At 39.0% G+C, this 23,851-nt stretch overlaps 2 protein-coding genes across 2 annotated transcripts; both read right to left on the reverse strand.

Annotated features, from left to right (window-relative positions):
- Positions 1 to 11,503: 11,503 nt before the first annotated feature.
- LOC131198023 (olfactory receptor 5P56-like) lies at positions 11,504 to 12,439 on the reverse strand. The gene has a single exon (XM_058182532.1). The coding sequence runs from the start codon at positions 12,437 to 12,439 to the stop codon at positions 11,504 to 11,506; it is 936 nt and encodes a 311-aa protein (XP_058038515.1).
- A 6,463-nt stretch (positions 12,440 to 18,902) lies between these two features.
- LOC131198024 (olfactory receptor 2G3-like) lies at positions 18,903 to 20,800 on the reverse strand. The gene is made up of 2 exons (XM_058182533.1): positions 20,790 to 20,800; positions 18,903 to 19,857 (listed from the first exon to the last, which is right to left on the reverse strand). The coding sequence occupies exons 1-2, from the start codon at positions 20,798 to 20,800 to the stop codon at positions 18,903 to 18,905; spliced, it is 966 nt and encodes a 321-aa protein (XP_058038516.1).
- Positions 20,801 to 23,851: the final 3,051 nt, after the last annotated feature.

The following is a 23,851-nucleotide window of genomic DNA, read 5'->3' on the forward strand; positions in this document are numbered from 1 at the left end:
GTCACCTACCTTTTCTCTCGCTACCTAAGAAAAAAGTGCAAAGGATTGAAATTTAAAGTAGTAGACAAACATACTGAACTTCACAAACTTCTATATTCTCCAAAGTCTATGGATATACTATTTTATGGCCTCTGATCCCTGTTGTGTCTTCATGGGTTTACCAAGTAACGGACAAGTGAACTTGAAATTATGAATAAAGATATCTGATTATCTGCTGAAATAATTGCCAATGGATACCACAAATGGGATCATATGCACACAACAGGAGGTTGGAGTGCGTTCACAGCAGGTTTTGCTGGGTAGACCCTCATTTTTTGAATTAAAAAGAGGTGATGATTTGCACCAGAATTAATCACCAGCAGATAGATATCATGAAATATTCTCATCTGAGTTCCTTTAATGAAGATAGGTAAAGGTAAAGGTTCCCCTCGCACATACATGCTAGTCATTCCCAACTCTAGGGGGCGGTGCTCATCTCCGTTTCAAAGCCGAAGAGCCAGCCCTGTCCGAAGACGTCTCCATGGTCATGTGGCCGGCATGTCTCAATGCCAAAGGCGCACGGAACTCTGTTACCTTCCCACCAAGGTGGTCCCTATTTTTTCTACTTGCATTTTTATGTGCTTTCAAAACTGCTAGGTTGGCAGAAGCTGGGACAAGTAACAGGAGCTCACCCCGTTACACAGCAGCACTAGGGATTCGAACTGCTGAGCTGCCGACCTTTCGATCGACAAGCTCAAAGTCCTAGCCCCTGAGCCACCGCGTCCCTTAATGAAGATACTAAGGGAATTCAAAATGAAGTTGCATACCATATGATGGAGAAGGACATACTCAAGATCTCACCGGGGCCAAACCCAAAATCCAGAAATTTGTTGCAGAACTAATTCAGAAATTTGTGGCAGAACTAATTTTAAAAGATTATTTAAGCGGCAACAAAACAGAAATTTGAATGGGACATTGGGACATGCCCTACACATGCATGGCAATATATGGGCCTGAAAAAAAATGGCATATCATAAATTCACATATTACATGGTCAACCTATGAGATGGAGAGGTGAAATATGGGAAAATTTGGTCCCGGTTGAAACATTCGAACATTGGACCAAAAACAATTCCAACATTTGTAAATAATGTTGCTATAAGTGGTAAAGTAAGCATTTGCACTATTTTCTAATAACTCAACCACTTTAACAATTGGTCCACCCCCAAAATTTTAAAACTTTCTCTAGGATTTATCCAACTCACATGGTAATTTCAGCTAGTATTCCACTCCAGCAGCACTCTGTTTTACGTATCATGATGTGTAGAAGATTTGAAATTTTCCTAAGGAAATAAAAAGAATATCAACCTGCTCCCTTGAGAATGCTACACTCCCTGTTGCACTTTTCTATAGATAAATGTGCAGGTGCTTATCTCTCGGGGTATCTGATATACTACCTCTAGTCAACATTAATACCTAACCACCACAGTATTCCCTTTCAGGTTAAGCACTATTATGTTATGCAAAAATTAGCAAAGGAATAATAAACCAAGGGAAAATAGATCAGGAGACAAGGAAAAAAAGAGTGGGAAAAAAAAGATGTGGAGACTCTAGACAGAGTGCAGAGAAGAGCAACAAAGATGATTAGGGGGCTGGAGGCTAAAACATATGAAGAACGGTTGCAGGAGCTGGGTATGTCTAGTTTAATGAAAAGAAGGACTAGGGGAGACATGAGAGCAGTGTTCTAATATCTCAGGGGTTGCCACAAAGAAGAGGGAGTCAAACTATTCTCCAAAGCACCTGAGGGTAGAACAAGAAGCAACGGGTGGAAACTAATCAAGGAGAGAAGCAACTTAGAACTAAGGAGAAATTTCCTGACAGTTAGAACAATTAATCAGTGGAACAACTTGCCTGTAGAAGTTGTGAATGCTCCAACACTGGAAGTTTTTAAGAAGATGTTGGATAACCATTTGTCTGAAATGGTGTAGGGTTTCCTGCCTGGGCAGGGGGTTGGACTAGAAGACCTCCAAGTTCCCTTCCAACTCTGTTGTTGTTGTTGTTGTTGTTGTTGTTGTTGTTGTTGTTGTTGTTGTATTAACAAATTAATTTACATCAACTTTCATCAAAAGTTTTCTCACCTTTCTTACAATTGTTGTAGGAGATGATCAAGCTAAATTCAGGGGAAAGGGTCAAGCAGGTTATGAATCTCGAGTCCCTTCACATCCACAAGAGTTCTAAATCCATCCCTCCTTGAATTCCATGGACTCTTATCTACCACCAATTTGCTTTGATCTTTAGCAGTTCACATTCTTGGAGAGAGTGTTAGCATCTGTGGCAGGTTTCAATTTTTTTTACTACCGGTTCTGCGGGCATGGCTTGGTGGGCATGGCTTGGTAGGTGTGGCAGGGGAAGGATTACTGCAAAATCCCCATTCCCTCCCCACTCCAGGGGAAGGATACTGTAAAATCCCCATTCCCCCCACTCACTGCAGGGGAAGGATGCTGCAAAATCCCCATTTTCTCCCGATCAGCTGGGACTTGGGAGGCAGAGAATAGATGGGGGTGGGGCCAGTCAGAATTTTTACTACTGGTTCTCCGAACTACTCAAAATGTCCACTACCGGTTCTCCAGAACTGGTCAGAACCTGCTGAAACCCACCTCTGGTTAGCATGCCATAAACCTGTAGCCATTTGAAGTCCCTTGCTTCCCGATTTATCATGACTGACAGTTGTTACCATTGCATCCATATATTAGTTCATACATCACCTTTTGTTCTTTCAACTTTTTCTTTTTTTAGGACCTCATCAACTTAATACAGTGACTCTCTTGGTCTTCTTCCTACTTGCCCTTCAATTTTCTCCTCACTTATTCCTTCTATATGACCGGTGGTGGGATTCAAATAATTTAACAACCAGTTCTCTGCCCTAATGACTGGCTGGGTGGGTGTGGCCATGGTGGGCATGGCCGGGGGTGTGACAGGCACACCCCCTCGGACTTCTGCACCACCACCCCTGGGAGTAAAAACAGGCCATGCACCACCCCCGCACCCCATTTTGGGCTTAGTAGGCCTCCCTGCACTTACTGGGGGAGCCAAATGGGGCACGTGGGGACTCCTGGAAGGGCAAGGTGGGGAGGGAAGGGAAGGGGTCAGCCAGCAATTTAACTACCAGTTCACCTGAACCAGCCCGAACCATCTGAATCCCACCATTGTATATGACCAAACTGTTACAACATGCTTCTGTAATACTGGGCACACATTCTGCATAGTCATTGAAGATTCACTCAGCACCCACTCATTCCTGCTGGTGGTGCAGTGGTTGAAATGCAGTACTTCAGGCTAATTCTGCTCACTGCCAGGAGTTCGATCCTGACTGGCTCAAGGTTGACTCAGCCTTCCATCCTTCTGAAGTCAGTAAAATGAGGATCCAGATTGTTGGGGGGTAATATGCTGACTCCATAAACCATTTAGAGAGGGCTGTAAAGCCCTGTGAAGTGGTTTATAAGTCTGGGTGCCACTGCTATTGCTATTAGGTCTTCCCACCTCTCCTTGGCAGAAAGCTTATCTGCCCTTTACAAACATTTCCATCATTATCAATTGCACCCTTCCAATCAGAATTTTGCCAGCACCTACCCAGACATTGGGACGCGGTGGCTCAGAGGCTAGGACATTGAGCTTGTTGATCGAAAGGTTGGCAGCTCAGCGGTTCGAATCCCTAGTGCTGCCGTGTAATGGGGTGAGCTCCCGTTACTTGTCTCAGCTTCTGCCAACCTAGCAGTTTCGAAAGCACTTAAAAATGCAAGTAGAAAGTATGGTGGATCATGCAGAATATTTTGAAAAAGAAGATTAAGTTTACTCCGCAGTTCTTTCTACTAGGAATAATTATGGATTGTACAGCTATAGAGACTAAATTGATTTTGAACTTAATAACAGCTGCAAGACTTTTGATTGCTCAATATTGGAAGAACGAAGAATTACCTACAACTGAAGAATGGACACTCAAAGTATCAAATCTGGCAGAAATGGCAAAAATCTCTGCTTACTTGAAAGACTATACACAAGAAAAATATATTTTAGAATGGAAAATGTGGATTGATTATATTCAAAATAAGTATCAGATAAAAAAATATCGAATAGCATATGAGTAAATTTAGGAAATATTTTGTATTAGATATATTTCTGAAGGAGAGGGGAATTGAGAGTGTGATTAAGTGTGGAATGACTAGAGATTATAATTTAGGAATTATTTTGGATTATGATTGTTAGTTTTGATACCCTGCATTTTGTTCTGGGAAGTCGGGGTGGGGGGTAAGGGGGGGATTGGGGGGGTTGAGGGTAGAGATGGAGTGATGGTTAATGTACAGGGATTATTGAAGATGTATAAATATAATTAATGTAGGGTCGGGTCTGCCCAGTTACCATTTTAGAATGGGGGGGAGGGAGAAAAGAGAGAGTAGGAGGTAGGAAAGAGGAGAAGAGGAAGGAAGAGGGGTAGAAGAGGGAGAAGGAAGGTGGAGGGTGGAGGGAGGAGAGGATGTAGATAAGAGAAGGAGAGGAAGGTTTGGAAAGTAAAAGAAGGTAGAAGAGGGAAGAGTGTTAAAAAGGGGGGTGGTGACTGGGCAAGCCCGACTAATTGTATATAACTGTACATTGGATGAATTATTTGATATGATTGTAAAAATAAAACTTTTTTTTAAAAAATGCAAGTAGAAAAAATAGGGACCACCTCTGATGGGAAGGTAACAGCGTTCTGTGCACCTTTAGTGTTGAGTCATGCCGGCCACATGACCACGGAGACGTTTTCGGACAGCACTGGCTCTTTGGCTTTGAACGGAGATGAGCACCACCCCCTAGAATTGGCAACGACTAGCATGTATGTGCGAGGGGAACCTTTACCTTTACCTTTACCCAGACACACTGAATAAACTGATCCTTTTGAAATGAAAGTTTGGACCAAACAATTAGTTATCAAGATCTCTTGTTATTAAGAAAGGATTTCGTCCCCACCAGAAATTCTACATCTAAACTCACTGATTTTCCATAAAGTACCATTTTAATGTTATTTGGGGGGGAAATCTGGTTGTCCCCAAACCAACACAACCGAAGTGTCTATTGCAGTGGTGGGATGCAACTGGCTTAACAACCGGTTTGGTGAGTGCATGCTTTGTGTGCATACACACGCTTTGAGCACGTGCGCACCTAACACACTTGTGCACAGTGTTCAAATTACAGCAATTTGAAGCTCAGCTGCTTACCTTCTAAGGCAGCCCCACAGTGGCGGTGCAGAAATCAGCTGAGCCAGAAAGAAGGAAATATAGGACAGGATAGGGAAGGTGCAAGTGGGCAGGACCAGCTGATTGTCAGAACTACCTGTTTGCCCGAACTGGTCCGAACCAGCTGAATACCATCGCTGGTCTATCGTCTAATAGATAGGGGAGTCAAAGTTGATTTCATTGAGGGCCACATCAGGGTTGGCCTCAGAGTGCCAGATGGATTTGGCCAGGTTGAACATGGCCAGCTTTTTTTTAATAATTTGTTTTATTTTATAAACAAAGAAACATTTAATACATCAGTCATTTCTTCCGTGTGACATCTTGGTGTTTTCTTCATGGCTCCATCTTTTTGTTGTTTCTTCTTTCTTCCTTTCAATTTGATCTATTACAATTTTTTCACCAATACAGTATTCTAATTATACCATTTTCTTACATAACTATCCATTGCTTATCTGTACCTTTCTTCTAACCAATGGTAAAATTGATCCCCTATCTTAAAATATTCTGAATCCTCTCTTTCTTTGAACATCAAAGTTAATCTACTCATTTCTGCACAATCTAATTTTTTTAATAACTTCTTCCAGTGGTATTTTCTCTGTTGTCCAGTTTTGTGCAAAAACAATTCGTGCTGCTGTTATTACATGTATAGTTAAATAAATATTTTCTTTACTGGTTTTCTCTGGGAGAATACCCAATAAGAACAGCTCCGGTTTTAAATCAGTGTGTTGCTGGGTCATTTCTTCTAACCAAACCTTTATTTTGTTCCAATAATTTTTAGCTTCTGAGCATGTCCACCACATATGATAAGATAATCCTGGTAACTGGTAACGTTTCCAACATTTAGCTGATTTATCTTTAAACATTTTTGTCAGTTTTTCAGGAGGCCTATGCCATCTATAAAACATTTTATATTGATTTTCTTTATATGCAGTGGACATTGTTAATTTGTAGTTCCCCTCCCATAACTGTTGCCCTTTATCTAAATCTATTGAGCATCCAAAAATTTTGGCCCAGAGCATGGCCAGCTTGCTAGCCTAGAGTCCTAGAGCCCTCTAGTCCTAGAGGAAATCAACCCTGACTGCTCTTTAGAAGGCCAGATCCTGAAGATGAAACTGAAATACTTTGGCCACCTAATGAGAAGGAAGGACTCACTGGAGAAGAGCCTAATGCTGGGAAAGATTGAGGGCAAAAGAAGAAAGAGAATGAGGTGGCTGGATGGAGTCACTAAAGCAGTAGGCATGAGCTTAAATGGACTCCAGAGGATGGTAGAGGACAGGAAGGCCTGGAGGAACGTTGTCCATGGGGTTGCGATGAGTCAGACATGACTTCACAACTAACAATGGCCAGCTTGATGTCACTCATGTCAGGGGGCACCTGTGATGGTCCGAGCGCTCTGCCAGTGAAAATGGAGCTTGAGAGGGCCACACACGCTCTGTTTTGGCTGACAGAGGGTTGCAGGAGGCTTTCACAGCCATTAAGGGTTTCAGGAGACTGTCACAGTGGAAAATGGAGCTCGGGAGGGCCATGCAGAGTCCTCCTAAGCTACATTTTCACTGGCAGAGGCACTGCAGGCTGATCCTTTGCTGATCCCTGTGGGTCAGATCTGGCCCATGGGCCTTGAGTTTGATACTTCTGCTCTATATGCCTTATATAATAATAATAATAATAATAATAATAATAATAATAATAATAATAATAATAATAATAATAATAATAATAATAATACAGAGGAATTATTGAGTCTGTCATTTGCACCTCTATAACTGTCTGGTTCGGTTCTGCAACCCAACAAGAAAAACACAGACTTCAGAGGATAATTAGAACTGCAGAAAAAATAATTGCTACCAACCTGCCTTCCATTGAGGACCTGTATACTGCACGAATCAAGAAGAGGGCCGTGAAAATATTTGCAGATCCCTCGCATCCTGGACATAAACTGTTTCAACTCCTACCCTCAAAACGACGCTATAGAGCACTGCACACCAGAACAACTAGACACAAGAACAGTTTTTTCCCCAAGGCCATCACTCTGCTAAACAAATAATTCCCTCAACACTGTCAGACTATTTACTGAATCTGCACTACTATTAATCGTTTCATAGTTCCCATCACCAATCTCTTTCCACTTATGACTGTATGACTATAACTTGTTGCTGGCAATCCTTATGATTTATATTGATATATTGATCATCAATTGTGTTGTAAATGTTGTACCTTGATGAACGTATCTTTTCTTTTATGTACACTGAGAGCCTATGCACCAAGACAAATTCCTTGTGTGTCCAATCACACTTGGCCAATAAAAAAAAAAATTCTATTCTATTCTAATAATAATAATAATAATAATAATAATAATAATAATAATAATAATAATAATAATAATAATAAATATTTTAATTTGTATACCACCCTTCTCCCGAAGGACTCAGGGCGGTGAACAACCAAAATAAAATACAAAAGAAACAATACATACAATACTAAAAAACAACCCTTAAAAAACTTATTCAAATGGCCAAATTTAAAATGTAATAACACCCTATAAAATTGACAGAAATTTCAAACCCATAAAATCAAATTAAAAATTTTAAAAATCAAGCCAGTCCAGCAAGGTGGGATAAATAGGTTTTAAGTTCGCGGCGAAAGGTCCTAAGGTCAGATAGTTGTCGAAGTCCAGGGGGAAGTTCGTTCCACAGGGTAGGAGCCCCCACAGTCTGTATATCTAGTGAACAGACAGTATAACTAGTATATCTAGTGAACAGACAGACCAGGGAAGACATGATAGCAGTCTTCCAAAATTTGAGGGGCTGCCACAGAGAGGAGGGGGTCAACCTATTTTCCATGGCACCTGTATGCCAGACAAGGAATAATGGATGGAAACTGAAGAAGGAGAGATTCAACCTAGAAATAAGGAGAAATTTTCTGACAGTGAGAGCAATCAACCAATGGAACAGAAGTTGCCTTCAGAATTTGTGGGAGCTTCATCCCTGGAAGCTTTCAAGAAGAGATTGGACTGCCAGCTGTCAGAAATGGTGTAGGGTCTGCTTAGGCAGGGGGTTGGACTAGGTGACCTACAAGGTCCCTTCCAATTCTGTTAATCTGTATCTATAAATATTGTTATTATTTTAGGGCTCTATTTGAACTTTTTGCTGATGCCAGAGTTGAAGAAGACATTACTTATTGGATTTGCCTATAGTTGAGTTGAGTTATGGGACAAAAGACTTTTATATTAATTAATTAAGAGGAGTTGAAGAGAGAGAGAAATGTTTATCTTGATGATGGTGGAAAGTTGTTTTTTAGGGGGCATTTTTCTTTTTTTTTTTCTCTTTTGCATCTTCTTCTTTACTTTGTGTCACCTTCTATTATTGTAATAATTTTTTTAATAAAATTTTATAAAAAAAGAAAGAACGATTTGGTATTATTTTCAATTTTAGCATTAAAGATGTAGAAACTATTATTGAATATTTTCTGTTTAACCAGACAAAACATGCGAGGTTTGCAAAGGACAAAAAAACCCCCATCTCTTTATACAATAGACCAGGGATGGTATTCAGCTGGTTCATACCAGTTCGGGAAAATCAGCAGTTCTGACAATCAGCTGGTCCTGCTCACCTGCACCCTTCCTAACCTGTCGCTGTATTTTTTCTGGCTCAGCCGATTCACATGGTACAGTTGATTTCCACACCTCCACTGTTCTACTTACTGGGGCTGCCTTAGAAGGTAAGCAGCTGAGTTTCAAATTGCTGTATTTTGAACACTGTGCACAAGTAAAACAGCGAGGTGGGTGGGAATCAGCTGTGAAGTACAGTTTAGCTTTGCTAGAAAGCAGGAAATCTTGCTTTCTAGCAAAGCTAAACCGCACTGCATAGGTGATCATTGGATCGTAGCCTCTTTTAACTACCAGTTTGACCGAATCGGTAGCTTTTATCACTACCAGTTTGCCGAAACCAGAGCAAACTGGTAGCATTTCACCCCTGATATATGTCATATACCTATGCATACAGTATAGACACACTCAACATTACACATCTCAACTTTTCACTATAAGCACATTCACATTTAGAAAGCATAAAGAAGTCCCAATATCCTAGTATAAAGTGAAAATTAATATTTAACATGACAAAGAGGGATAATTTTCTCCTTTGAAAAAAAACAAGCAGATGAAAATTCCTACTTTAAGTGGAAAGACAAATAAATACAAACCCAGTTTAAGTACAGTCAGATTAGAATGCATTAACTATAAGAGAAATGGCTTAAATATCATATTCACTGTAAACAAATTCAACATATCTCATTTTTCCAGCAGAGCAGAGCTGATTTTATTGATTCAAAGGCATGATGCTATTCTTAAAAAATATATACCTGAACACCATTATAAGTTGTTTCTCTTCTTAGGTGTTCAATGTTAAAAAAAATGCTTCTTTCCCCAAAAAAGCATTTATTCTTCAAAATTAATTTCAAAATCTTAATATTCAGAATTCAATATTTTAATGTTTTCTTGACCTTTGATTCATTTAATACTTTCTAAAACCATAGTCTTCTCTTGCAAATTGCTGTTTATTTTAAATTCTTAAAAAATACATCTTCATTTTCTTATATTAAACATTGAAAGTACTCACACAATGACTTTCCAGCCTTGTTGGAGGCTGGAATATTTTGAAGGTGTCTAATTTTAAAGCAGTTAATAGGCAATTTCCAAAAGTTGCAATCAGGGAAGTGCAAAATTAATGTCCTTTGTAAAGGCTCTGTTTGGAGCTGGAGCAACTATGCCAAATTTTCCCAGTTCCCAATTCTCCCACTTTCCAGAGACCATTGCAGAACAGAACAGAATAATAAAATTGGAAGGGACCTTGGAGGTCTTCTAGTCCAACCCCTGCTCAAACAGAAGACCCAAAGTTGCTATTCAGCAGGTCCTGACAGGTTCTGGAAAACCGGTAGCAGAAATTTTGAGTAGTTAAAACTAAAACCTATCTACCATTTACCTCACCCCTTTCCTAAGAGATCAGTAAGGGGCGCACATAAGAGCACAAACATGCCTCCCATTCCTGTCCTATTGTTTCCTTTCATTATATCCAATTAATATAGTCATTACATACTCATATTCATATATATGCTTATATATTGTACAATTATTTCATGCTTAAGCTTATATATACTGTGTGACTAAATAAATAAATAAGTAAATAAATAAATAAATAAATAATTCAGAGAACCAGCAACCATCTCTGGCTGCCAGGAAAATCCCCATAATAAAATATTTAGAAGAAGAAGAAGAAGAAGAAGAAGAAGAAGAAGAAGAAGAAGAAGAAGAAGAAGAAGAAGAAGAAGAAGAAGAAGAAGAAGAAGAAGAAGAAGAAGAAGAAGAAGAAGAAGAAGAAGAAGAAGAAGAAGAAGAAATGGATGGAAACTAATCAAGGAGAGAAGCAACTTAGAACTAAGGAGAAATTTCCTGACAGTTAGAACAATTAACCAGTGGAACAGCTTGCCTCCAGAAGTTGTGAATGCTCCAACACTGGAAGTTTTTAAGAAGAGATTGGATAACCATTTGTCTGAAGTGCTGTAGGGTTTCCTGCCTAAGCAGGGGGTTGGACTAGAAGACCTCCAACGTCCCTTCCAACTCGTCTATTTTCTATTCTATTCTATTCTATTCTATTCTATTCTACTCTACTCTACTCTACTCTCCACACTCCACTTACCACTCTCCTGTCTCCACACACCCCACACCCCACATCCCACACACCCAACTCCCCACTCCCTATTCTATTCTATTCTATTCTATTCTATTTATTCTATTCTATTCTATTCTTCGATTCCAATCCATTCCATTCCTATTCCCATTCCCATTCCCATTCCCATTCCCTATTCTATTCTATTCTATTCTATTCTATTCTATTCTATTCTATTCTTCGATTCCAATCCATTCCATTCCATTCCCATTTCCATTTCCATTCCCATTTCCTATTCTATTCTATTCTATTCTATTCTATTCTATTCTATTCTATTCTATTCTATTCTTTGATTCCAATCCATTCCATTCCCATTCCCATTCCCATTCTCATTCCCTATTCTATTCTATTCTATTCTATTCTATTCTATTCTATTCTATTCTCCTGTCTGTTTTCCATCTTATCATCCTTACAAAAGAGCAGGGACAATTAAAATAGTCTGGTATTATTTTTACAGTCAGCTTCCCTCAGTTGAAAGAAAACATAACAAAACAAAACACCAGCCCATCAAGATGTCAATTGTCATATTTATCAGTCTAAGCACCATCTTCTTGCCCTCTTGATCACTGCGGAATGAATCTCCCTATTCCTCAAGGTATATATGACGGGGTTAAGCAGGGGAGTAACTACTAGGTAACAGACGGTCATTTCCTTATTGTGAGCAGGACCTGAGTCTGGGTGGGGGATAATGTACATAGAAATAACAGTGCCATAGAACAAGATGACTACGGTAAGATGGGACCCACAAGTGGAGAAGGCCTTACTCCTTCCTGCAGTTGACTGCATGTGCAATATAGAATGCAGAATGAATCCATAGGAAGACAAGATAATTGAAAGGGGGATGAAAACCATGAATGCTGATAGACCAGAGACAATGGCTTTGGTCATTTTTATGTCACCACATGCAAGCTTCAGCACAATAGGCAGCTCACACATGAAGTGGTTAATGAGGTTAGGACCACAGAAAGAATGACGAAAAGTACTGACGACATAAATCATGGAAAATGCAAAGCCAATGATCCAGCATGTGCTGACAAGCAGGACCTGGTGGAGCTTGCTCATGGCTGTAGCATACAACAAGGGAGAGCAGATGGCCAAGTAACGGTCATAGGCCATGACGCCCAACAGCAAACTTTCAGCACTGCCTATGTTCAATGCAATATAACCTTGCAGCATGCAACGCGTTATGGAGAGAACTCCATTCCCGGTAACCAGATGAGCCAACATCTGAGGCAGCGTGCTGGTAACCAGCCCAATCTCCATCGCCGCAAGATTGCTGAGAAAAAAGTACATGGGTGTATGTAGCTGGGAATCGGCCCGCACCAAAGTGATGATCAGCAGGTTGCCAAAAAGGATAAGCAGGTAGATGAGGAGGAGCACCCCAAAGAGCAGAAGCTGGGTCCCTCGATGACTTGTGAGTCCCAGCAACATGAATTCTTTAACAGAGGTGAAATTTTCAGCTCCCATCTGGCTTACTACCTGTAAGATAAAAGAAGGTGTTGAAAGATAGTGAAAATCCCTGAAAGTGAGATACCGGTAATTCTTTTTTTTTTTTTTAGGATATCCATAGAAGACTATTGTAGGCAGTTGTTTTTGTTGTTGTTAGTTGCTAAGTCATGTCTGACCCATCGCGACCCCATGGACAAAGTTCCTCTAGGCCTTCCTGTCCTCTACCATCCTCTGGAGTCTATTTAAGCTCACGCCAACTGCTTCAGTGACTCCATCCAGCCACCTTGTTCTCTGTCGTCCCATTCTTCTTTTGCCCTCAATCTTTCCCAGCATTAGGCTCTTCTCCAGTAAGTCCTTCTTTCTCATTAGGTGGCCAAAGTATTTCAGTTTCATCTTCAGGATCTGGCCTTCTAAAGAGCAGTCAGGGTTGATCTCCTCTACAACTGACTTGTTTGTTCGCCTTGCAGTCCAAGGGACTCGCAGGAGTCTTCTCCAGCACCAGAGTTCAAAGGCCTTGATTCTTTGGCGCTCAGCCTTTCTTATGGTCCAACTTTCACAGCCATACATTGCAACTGGGAAAACCATAGCCTTGACTATACACACTTTTGTTGGCAGGGTGATGTCTCTGCTTTTTAGTAGGCTGTCTAGATTTTCCATAGCTTTCTTCCCCAGGAGCAAGTGTCTTTTAATTTTTTTGGCTGCAGTCCCCATCTGCGGTGATCTTGGAGCCCAGGAAAATAAAATCTGTCACTATCTCCGTTTCTTCCCCAACTATTTGCCAAGAATTGAGAGGGCCGGATGCCATGATCTTAGTTTTGTAGGCAGTAATCAAGGCTACATAGTCATCTCAGTCTGTTTCAGACTTTTAGGACTCCCTTTAATCTGGAATCTTTCTGGAGAACCAGTTCTTTTAGCAAAATTATATGCAGAGAATATTTGGAAATAATACATCAGCTACTATATGACATTTAATACGAAAATTAGACAAATTAGTGACATGGGTATTTTTTAGCTTCATGTAAAATCACCATGCCAGTGGAATTTCTCAAGCATTTTTAAAGAGATTTTTTTTCCCCAAGTGTTGGTGCATTCACAACTTCTGCAGGCAAGTCGTTCCACTGATTAATTGTTCTGACTGTCAGGAAATTTCTCCTTAGTTCTAAGTTGCTTCTCTCCTTGATTAGTTTCCACCCATTGCTTCTTGCTCTACCCTCAGGTAACTTTAGAGAATAGTTTGACTCCCTCTTCTTTGTGGCAACCTCTGAGATATTGGAACACTGCTATCATGTCTCCCCTAGTCCTTCTTTTCATTGAAATAGTACCGAGTTCCTGCAACCGTTCTTCATATGTTTTAGCCTCCAGTCCCCTAATCATCTTTGTTGCTCTTCTCTGCACTCTTTCTAGAGTCTCAACATCTTTTTTACATCGTGTTGACCAAAACTGAATGCAATATTCCAAGTGTGGCCTTACCAAGGCATTATAAAGTGGCACTAACACTTCACATGATCTTGATTCTATCCCTCTGTTTATGCAGCTGCTTTTTTAGCAGCTGCTGCACACTGCTGGCTCATATCTAAATGTTTGTCCACTAGGACTCCAAGATCCCTCCCACAGGTACTACTATTGAGCAAGGTACCACATATACGATACCTGTGCATTTTGGGTTTTTTGCCTAAATGTAGAACCTTACTTTTTTCACATTTTACATTTTATTTGTATCCCAACATTATTATTTTTTTACAAATAATTCAATTCAGCAATCTTTTCTAATATTCTTCCTTCTCTTATTTTCTCCACAACACCCCTGTGAGATGATCTTGGCATGAGTGAAAGTGAGTGACCGGTTCAGTCGCCCAGCTGGCTTTCAGGTCTAAAGGAGAACTGAAACTTGCAGAAACTAAAAATTTCAAGGAAAATTCAAGAAAGGTGACTAAACCTAGCTGGCTGAGAAATGGGAAACATTGCACACTATTTCTTACTACATGTAGCTTTTCTTGCATCCTACTCACCTGCCTGTTATCTATTTGGGTGTAATTTACTTAAAAGAATTGTAAAAGAAACTTTATCGAAAGTTGTGTCATTTGATTTTATTAGTGATAATTAATCAGTACAGCTGCCTGTCTTGAGAAATTGTGGGTCCTCCATCACTAGAGGTTTTTAAGAAGAGATTGGACTGCCATTTGTCTGGAATGGTAAAAGTTGGATCAGAAGACACACATACACACACACACACCCCAAGATTCCTTCTAACTCCATTGTTCTGTATTCTATAAAAGCACTCAACCCATCCAGTTACATTGGCAAGATTAAAGCTGCTTGATCCTTACAGATCCCTTCAAACACTGCAGAATGACAAGGAATCCATTCTTCAACTACAGAAGCCAAAAGTTTGAATTTCTGGACATCCACTGCAGTGATATCAGTCATCATGCAAAAACGGAAATGTTGTGATTGGATTATACAATGGTTGGGTCTTGTACTTTGCTAGAGATGCAAACACAATAAACTTGAACTATCTTGCTAGGACAAACCCCAGTCTTGCATCAAAGACGCAAGACTACAAATTTGGTAGACCCACAAATCTTATCCCACTTAGCTTAGTGGAATGGCATCTTCTTACCAATTTTGCCATACCATGCCAAGATTGCACCCACTAACCACTATTGTGAACCAGTGGTGGGGTTCAAATAATTTAACAACCGGTTCTCTGCCCTAATGATTTCTTCAAACAACCAGTTCACCAAACTGCTCAGAAAGTTAACAACCGGTTCCCCCGAAGTGATGCAAACTGGCTGAATCCCACCACTGTTGTGAATACATAGCACATAGCTGACCACAGCATCCATCAGCTATAGTCAGCTGTAACAGCAGTCATTCAGGCTTTTTATTTTTATTTATTTATTTTATTTGTCAATCATATATGAGATAACAGGTAAAAGTATAAACATAATTTGGCTACATGGAAAGAGTAAGTAAAAAGGAATATTAGGACAGGGACGGTAGGCACGCAGGTGTACTTATGCACGCCCCTTACAGACCTCTTAGGAATGGGGTGCGGTAGACAGTTTAAGCTTAAAGTTTGAGGGTTTGGGGAAGAAACTACAGAGTCAGGTAGTGCATTCCAGGCATTTACCACTCTGTTACCAAAGTCATATTTTCTGCAATTGAGTTTGGAGCAGTTTACCTTGAGTTTGTATCTATTATTTGATCATGTATTGTTGTGGTTGAAGCTGAAGTAGTCATTGATATTATGGTAGATAATTTTATGTATTATGCTTAGGTCAGACTGAAGTCGGCATAGTTCTAAGTTGTCTAAGCCCAAAATTTGGAGTCTGGTGGCATAAGGTATTTTATTGCGAGCAGAGGAGTGGAGGACTCTTCTTGTGAAATATCTCTGGACTCTCTCAATTGTATTTATGTTTGATATGCAGTGCGGGTTCCAGATAGATGAGCTGTATTCAAGAATTGATCTAGCAAATGTTTTGTATGCTCTAGTTAGTAGTACAATATCACCAGATAAGAAGCTACACAAGATTAAGTTAACAACTCTTAGTGACTTTTTGGCAATGTTGTTACAATGGGCTCTGGCACTTAGATCTTTAGAAATGAGTATACTCCAAGGTCCTTGACAGAGTGAGGGTCATCTATAAGGTCATGTCAGTTCTTTCAGAGGTACCAATGAATTTCCACCAAATTAAAAACAACAGCTTCCCTCATGTTCTCCTTTCTAACAAAATCAGCTTCTATCCTCTATCAACAGATTTCCAAATGGCAAAATGTCTTACCTTTCTGTAGCTCTAATAGGTCCCTCAGCTGTCAAGTAGGATCACCTCACACTACCAGTTTCTACTGAGACAACAGTGAGAAGCAGCGTGGAAATTGAGTGGCTTGTCAAGGGAAGATTCTTTGATGTTCTATATGTTCTTCTGATACTTGAAAAGGATTGTCAATCCAGGGAGCCTGTTAGTGTAAGATTAGCAATTTATGAAAATAGAGATTTAGCTGAATAAAGCACAACAAAATACCTTATGCCACCAGACTTGAAATCCTGGGTTTAGAAAACTTAGAACTCCGCCGCCTTCGGCATGACCTGAGTATAACTCATAAAATCATCTGCTACAATGTGCTTCCTGTCAAAGACTACTTCAGCTTCAATCGCAACAATACACGAGCACACAATAGATTCAAACTTAATGTGAACCGCTCCAATCTTGATTGTAGAAAATATGACTTCAGTAACAGAGTTGTTAATGCCTGGAATGCACTACCTGACTCTGTGGTCTCTTCCCAAAATCCCCGAAGCTTCAACCAAAGACTATCTACTATTGACCTCACCCCATTCCTAAGAGGTCTGTAAGGGGCGTACATAAGAGCACCAGCGTGCCTACCATTCCTGTCCTAATGTTCCCTTTGATTGTATCCAATTCGTATGGTTATTTCATGCTTATATACTGTTTTGTTTGACAAAATAAATAAATAAATAAATAGTTGTATGAAGATCCTGTTTAACATATTACAAGCCCTAGAGATACATACATAATTAAAGAACTAGAGAAATTGTATTACTGTTATCCTTTTCTTTCCTGTGCCAATTACTTCCGACTCCTTAATTTCAGGGTCATCATTCAAAGATAGTAGGCTGAAGAATGAGAACACATGATTTATGAGTAAATTTTTGAAATTGGAAGAGGAATTGCCTTAGATTAAATCACACAAAGAGCTATCCAGGTTAGACAGACAATCTTAATTACCTCTCCAAATCCTAAAATGGATGCTGTTGCATGGAATTTACTGAAGGCCTTTCAGTTGATGATGTCAACTGTTCTTTTTGGTGCAAAGTATATTTTCAGCAAATCTAAGTTATTGTGTCTTGATCCTCAAAGCAGCTAACTGCGGTTAGATTCAAACCCACTTATCTTTATTTTTTTTTTCATCTCCCAGATATTGGCAGTTGCTACCTTGCTGTGTGGAGAAGCACTAAAGATTGCAAAAGATCATAAAAATAAAATGAATGAACTCCATGGAGGTTATTCCAGTTCCACTGGAACATTGCTGTACTTCATTATAATACTTTTTTTTTCTCAATCTCTTGAGAACTGAAATAGTTGATTAACAAAGTCAAATAAGATGGGCTCTTTGAATAAGATAATTAAAATCAAGGTAGTCCTTCACTTTTGACAATTGCTTAGCAACCTTTCAAATTTATGACTGATCTTCCCAGAGCTACTCATTACCTAGATTCAAAGTTCTAATGGTTGTTCCCCTACTATGGTCATGTGATTACATTTTGGGTGCACATCAACCAGCCCACATTTACAACTATTTGTAGAATCCCACAGTCACATAACTACAATTTGTGTGTGTGTGTGTGTGTGTGTGTGCTGGTGTTTACTTCCAGTTTTTGGCAAAGAAAACCCCATCCATTGGGAATGATGGATTCACTAAAGAACCTCAGCGTTGACTTTATGGCAAATGGCTAACAGTGAATCATTGGTTCACTTAATGACTGCGTTGATTGCTTAATGACCTTGATATTCACTTAACAACTGCACAAAAATGGTCATGAAATTGTATGTGGTTATATGGTTACCCACTTAGTGACCAACATGGCTTATAACTGTAATTCCAAAGACTATCTGTAAAGACTATCCCATAGTGTATTTTGAGCCAGATTAATAATTGACTGAATATATTTTAGTACAATTAGCAATAGCACCTAAACTTACATACTGCTTCAAGGTGCTTTACAGCCCTCTCTAAGCGGTTTATAGAGTCAGCATATTGCCCTCAAAAATCTGGGTCCTCGTTTTACCAACTTTGGAAGGATGGAAGTCTGAGTCAACCTAGAGCCAATATTTTCTCTTTCTGTGATGATGGCACACTCTGTTACAAGTGGGAACATGGGAGAAATGTTCTGGAATTTTCTTCCAAGACTAAATGGATTGAATAATTCCTGGTTTCTGGTTTCTGCATTGTATATATCTGATGAATAAGGAAAACTGCAGGAAGACCTGCCTTATCCGCAAAAGAAGTCCAACCCATTTATAGTGGGTTTCTTTTCGCAAAGTTTCATGATTGAACCTTTCTTATTTTAATCTGGATATCAAAAAGAAAAAAAAGGGGGGGAAGGATTTTCCTTAGAAGTGAGATTCATAGAATGTGGCATTTTCTTCTATTATATTTTTCCTCAATATTCCCAATATTTTCCAGCATATTTAAAATCACTAATAATTCATCTTGTTATAATATTCATAGTCTGCAAAACAACTCTCTCTCTCTCTTTGTGTCTCTGTCTCTGTCTCTCTCTCTCTTTCTCTCTTTGTGTGTCTCTGTCTCTGTCTCTGTCTCTCTCTCTCTCTCTCTCTCTCTCTCTCTCTCACACACACACACACACACACACACACACACACACAAACACATCTTAAAATTAAATGAACAACCCCATCCCATTCTAAAAATCTATTTAGCAAGATGAGAATGCTCATGCTATAAAGCCAAAGTCCTTCAGCATTTTGAGTGCTGCTTTATGGACTTCCTTGTTTCTCAGAGTATAAATAATGGGGTTCAGGAGAGGTGTCACCACAACATAAAATACTGCGATTTGCTTATCATGATCTTGACCTGTGTCTGAATGGGGAATGATGTACATGGAGATAACGGTACCATAGAACAAGGTGACCACCATAAGGTGGGAGCCGCATGTGAAGAAAGCTTTACGCCATCTGGTAGTTGACTTCATGTCCAATACAGAATATAGAATTAAACCATAGGAAGAGAGGATGACTAAAAGGGGAACCAGAACAATAAATGCTGATAACCCAAAAACAACGACTTTAGTTATAGTGGTGTCATCACATGCAAGCTTTAGCACAACAGGCAGTTCACAAATGAAGTGGTTAATGTGACTGGGGCTACAGAATGGATGATGAAAGATGAAAGCAACATATACAACTGAGAAGAGGCAACCTATGGTCCAACAGGATGCAGCAAGCAGTCGCTGATGCATCCTGTCCATGGAAGAGGCATATGTCAGTGGATGGCAGATGGCTATGTAGCTGTCATAAGCCATGATTCCCAACAACAAGCATTCTGTACTACCCATGGTCAGAGCAACGTAACTCTGCGTCACACATCGTGCTAAGGAAATGACTCCATTTCCAGTCAAAAGTTGACCTAACATTTGGGGCAAAGTGCTAGTAACGTAGCCAATTTCCATGCCTGCAAGGTTGCTGAGAAAAAAGTACATGGGTTTGTGGAGTCGTAAGTCAGTCTGCACCAGGACGATGATTAGCAGGTTCCCCAAAATTGTAAGCAAGTAGATGAGGAGGATGACCCCAAAGAGAAAAAGCTGTGTCCTTCGGTGGCTGGTGAGTCCCAATAAGATGAACTCCTTGACGGAGGTGAAGTTCTCACTCACTGTCTTGGCATCATCTTGCCTGAAATGAGAGGAAATTAGTGAAAGATAACAAAATTTCCTGGAAACGAGGCAGGAAGGAAGGGCATGAGGGAGGGAGGGAGGGAGGGAGGGAGGGAGAGAGAGAGAGAGAGGAGGAGGAGGAGGAGGAGGAGGAGGAGGAGGAGGAGGAGAAGGAGGAGGAGGAGGAGGAGGAGGAGGAGGAGGAGGAGGAGAAGGGAGGAGGAGAAGAAGAAGGAGGAGGAGGAGGAGGAAGGGAGGGAGGAGGAGGAGGAGGAGAAAGAGGAAGAGAAAGGAAGGAAGGAGAAAGAAAGAAAGAAAGAAAGAAAGAAAGAAAGAAAGAAAGAAAGAAAGAAAGAGAAAGAAAGAAAGAAATAGATGGAGGAAGGAAGGAAGGGAGGGAGGGAGGAGAGAGAGAAAGAAAGAAAGAAGAAAGGAAGGAAGAAGGAAGAAAGGAAGGAAAGAAAGAAAAAGAAAGGAAGAAAGGAAGAAAGGAAGGAAGGAAGGAAGAGAAAGATAGAAGGAAGAAAGGAGGGAGGAAAGAAGGAGAGAAAGAAAGAAAGAAAGAAAGTTTCAGAATATAGTCTCAAAAAAGTCATAATAATTATAAGCTAATTTCTACAAGCTGAAAGATTTCAGATGTCATCTGAGACTCTCTTATTTTTCATGTTGTTGTTAACTGCAAATATTAAAAATAGCATATTGAATATTTTCTATTTTTAAATTTTTAAAATTTGCTAGAAGACCATGAACACCACTAGGCATACAATTCAAGAATTTTGAGAATCAATTTTTACACATTTATAGCTTACTGGAAAAGTGTTGCGTTTTTTTTTTTATTGAGGGATTGTTCCAATGATTGGAACAAATGATAATATTCTTCAATGGTCTTCAGTAAATGTTTAATTAAATACTCTCACCTTGCAAGTTATAAATGCAATTCAGGTGTATTACTCCAAATCCATTTCGTCCTTTTGTAATGGTTTGGAATGTGAAACTATATAATTGTTAAATTAACCTTAGACTGATGATTATTAAAGGCATTTGAATTCCTTTTTTTTTTTTTTTGCCCAAGCTCTAAAATCTGGATTTTATATAAACTTCAGGGACTTTTTCAGGGACAAAGAATCCGTGTTGAAAGGTACCTGAAATTTTTATAAGATGTTTTATAGATGGCACTTAGATCCCAAAAAATTATCACGTATGTATCCTAATATCCAAGCGAAATGTTGGAGGTGTGATTGTGATGACGCTACATATTTTCATATTTGGTGGACTTGCAAGAAAATTAAGGCCTTTTGGATAAGAATTTGGTGGATTATTCAAAATGTACTGAAGAAGAAGATAAAGTTCCTGCCACAATTTTTCCTTTTGGGAATTATAACGGATTGTACAGGGATTGAGACTAAACTGATTCTGAATTTAATAACAGCAGCAAGACTGTTGATTGGACAATATTGGAAGAAAGAAGAGGTACCTACAATAGAAGAATGGATACTGAAAGTCATTAATTTGGCTGAGATGGCTAAAATCTCAGCTTTTTTAAAAGACAATACGCAGGAAAGATATTTAATTGAATGGAAAAAATGGATTGATTATCTACAAAACAGATATCAGATTAAGAAATATCAGATTGCCTTTGAATAATTAGAAAGTTATTTTATCTAATGGGAGGGGGTTTGGAGATGAAAAGCTTTGGATGAGGTTAATTGGATTGGAAGGGAAAATTTTATTCTATGTTTGGTTTATGTATAACAATACCTTGTGATTGACCCGGGAAGCCGGGGGAAGGAGGGGAAGGGTTTTTTGGGAGGGGGGGGGAAGGGGCGAAAATGTCTTTGTTTTTTTTAAAACTTTTTCAATAAAAAAAAAAAAAAGAAAGGTACCTGATCTCTATTAATGGATTATTGATTTCGGGTTTTCTTTTTAGGCATTTGAATCTTTTTTTCTGAGTATGGCAAGATTTTCAAGCAACATGATCAAATTTTGGGAAGTTGCTCTATGCACGATTTCTTTGTTTTATCTTTCTGGTACAAATAGTGATATTATACTGTGTGATTAAAATTGTTTCGTGAAAGTGTTTTGCTGTTAATCTGTTGAATTAAAAAGTTCTGAGAAGCCAACTGACCAATATATAGAATGGTACTTTGATATGATGCTTTTTAGAAGAGATTGGAGAACCATTTCTCTGAAATGGTATAGGATTTCCTGCAAGAGCAGGGGGTTGGACTAGAAGACCTCCAAGCAGTGGTAAAATCTGAACCGGTTTACTACTGGTTCACTGGCTGCACTTGTGCGCTGCACACACGCATGCACAGTGCGCAACACACAACAAATACGAGGTGCGCACGCATGCAGTGCCCACCAAAAGGAGGCATGGGGTAAGTAGAATAGCATGCGGGAGGGTGTGATCAGCTGTGGCGTGCGATCTTTTTTTTTTTTTTTACTTTTAAAAGCATTTTTTACAACCTATTTGGCCGAATAGGTTGTTAAAAAAATGCTTTTAAAAGGTAAAAAAAGGCTCCAACAATCGTGTAGCTCAGCTGTGATCATCAGAGCCATTTTTTACCTTTTAAAAGCATTTTTTTACAACCTATTCAGCCGAATAACAGCCAAACAACAGAAACAACAATTCTGAACCCTGAGAAGTAATACTTGTTAACAACCCATAGCTGCAAATTGAGTTTAGATTCTATTTCCAGGATTATAAGAACTCAGTTCCTGAAAAAAATCCATAACACTTGATATTTTTAATTACCTATCCTACCATTTTTGTACAATAGCTGAAGGTGTTGCGTATATATTTTGGGTTAAGTTTAATCAGGAATGCCTAAAGTTTTATCAGGATGATAAATTGTTCACATACTTCAAATCATTCAAATGATTCAAATAATTACAGACAAGAGAAACAGACAGATAGACAGACAATTTGGGCAATCAAATAATTTTTGAATGAGTTATAATAACATTTTGCCTTGGTTCTAATCTGCTTTTAACTAAAATTTTGCAAATTTCCAAAGAATTCAATAACTGTTGATTGTTGAAGAAATAGCACTGACTCAGTATTTCATGATTTATAATAACTTTAACAATAAACTTAGAATAGTTCCATAGTCAGGTTAACTAGTTTAGGTTGAACCCCAAAATGAAAGAAACTAAAAGGTAAATGTACCCAAAGATTATACTCAAATATAACCTAAATATGTCTTGAATATGAATCCCAGACAAATTATCAATGCCAAGAAAAGCTAAGAAAATAGCAATCATTCTAGGCACATTCTGAGGTTAAAAAAAAGGAAAAACCAGTTAGAATAGTTTGCCTTAGTAAATGTCTCTGCTTTTATCTCCACCAAGAAATATTTAGATTGTGTCAGTATTAAAGTTCTATTCTAAGACAACTCTCCCAAGTCAAAATATTTCATTCTTTTTTAAAAAAATTCCAAATGGGCCATTGGAATCTTAGATTTGAAAATCACTAAGATCTTTCTCACTTCGCCGGAAGGATCCACCATGATAACAACCAACTTATTATGTAATGTTGAGAAACAATTTGAAACATTAGTGGAATATTTTTCAAAGAACTATAATAGTGAAATATAGTTGAAGAATCTAGATAAAAAAAACCTACCATGCCATGTCCTTGTAATAATTTGAAGGAAGATGTTTGTGGCTTGATGGATATGATGAAATCTGAAGAGATTTTAGATTAAATTCTTGGTGTTGATGTGATAGTTTTTCTTTGAGATCTTTTAAAGGATTCTTTAAAACTTTTCTCTACCAGTTCTAAGCTTCATCTTTTCCATCACCTTGACTCCTGTTCAACCAACCATGTTTTCAGCTTCCTAAAGTCAGTTCATCTATGAAGGTGTTCCAGGACTTAACATATCATTCTGGACTATTCTCTCACTGTCTATGGCAGATGGCAAGATTTCATGATATTATTTCCAATGAGATTACTCCAATCCCTTGTGGTTATTTCTAATTAATTGATAAAGCTCTCTGTTTTTATCTCATCG

Source organism: Ahaetulla prasina, chromosome 4, assembly GCF_028640845.1.
Source record: "Ahaetulla prasina isolate Xishuangbanna chromosome 4, ASM2864084v1, whole genome shotgun sequence".
NCBI lineage: Eukaryota > Metazoa > Chordata > Lepidosauria > Squamata > Colubridae > Ahaetulla > Ahaetulla prasina.

Excerpts from the sequence above, each read along its gene's own strand:
- LOC131198023 (XM_058182532.1), bottom strand. The coding sequence starts at position 12,439 with ATGGGAGCTGAAAATTTCACCTCTGTTAAAGAATTCATGTTGCTGGGA.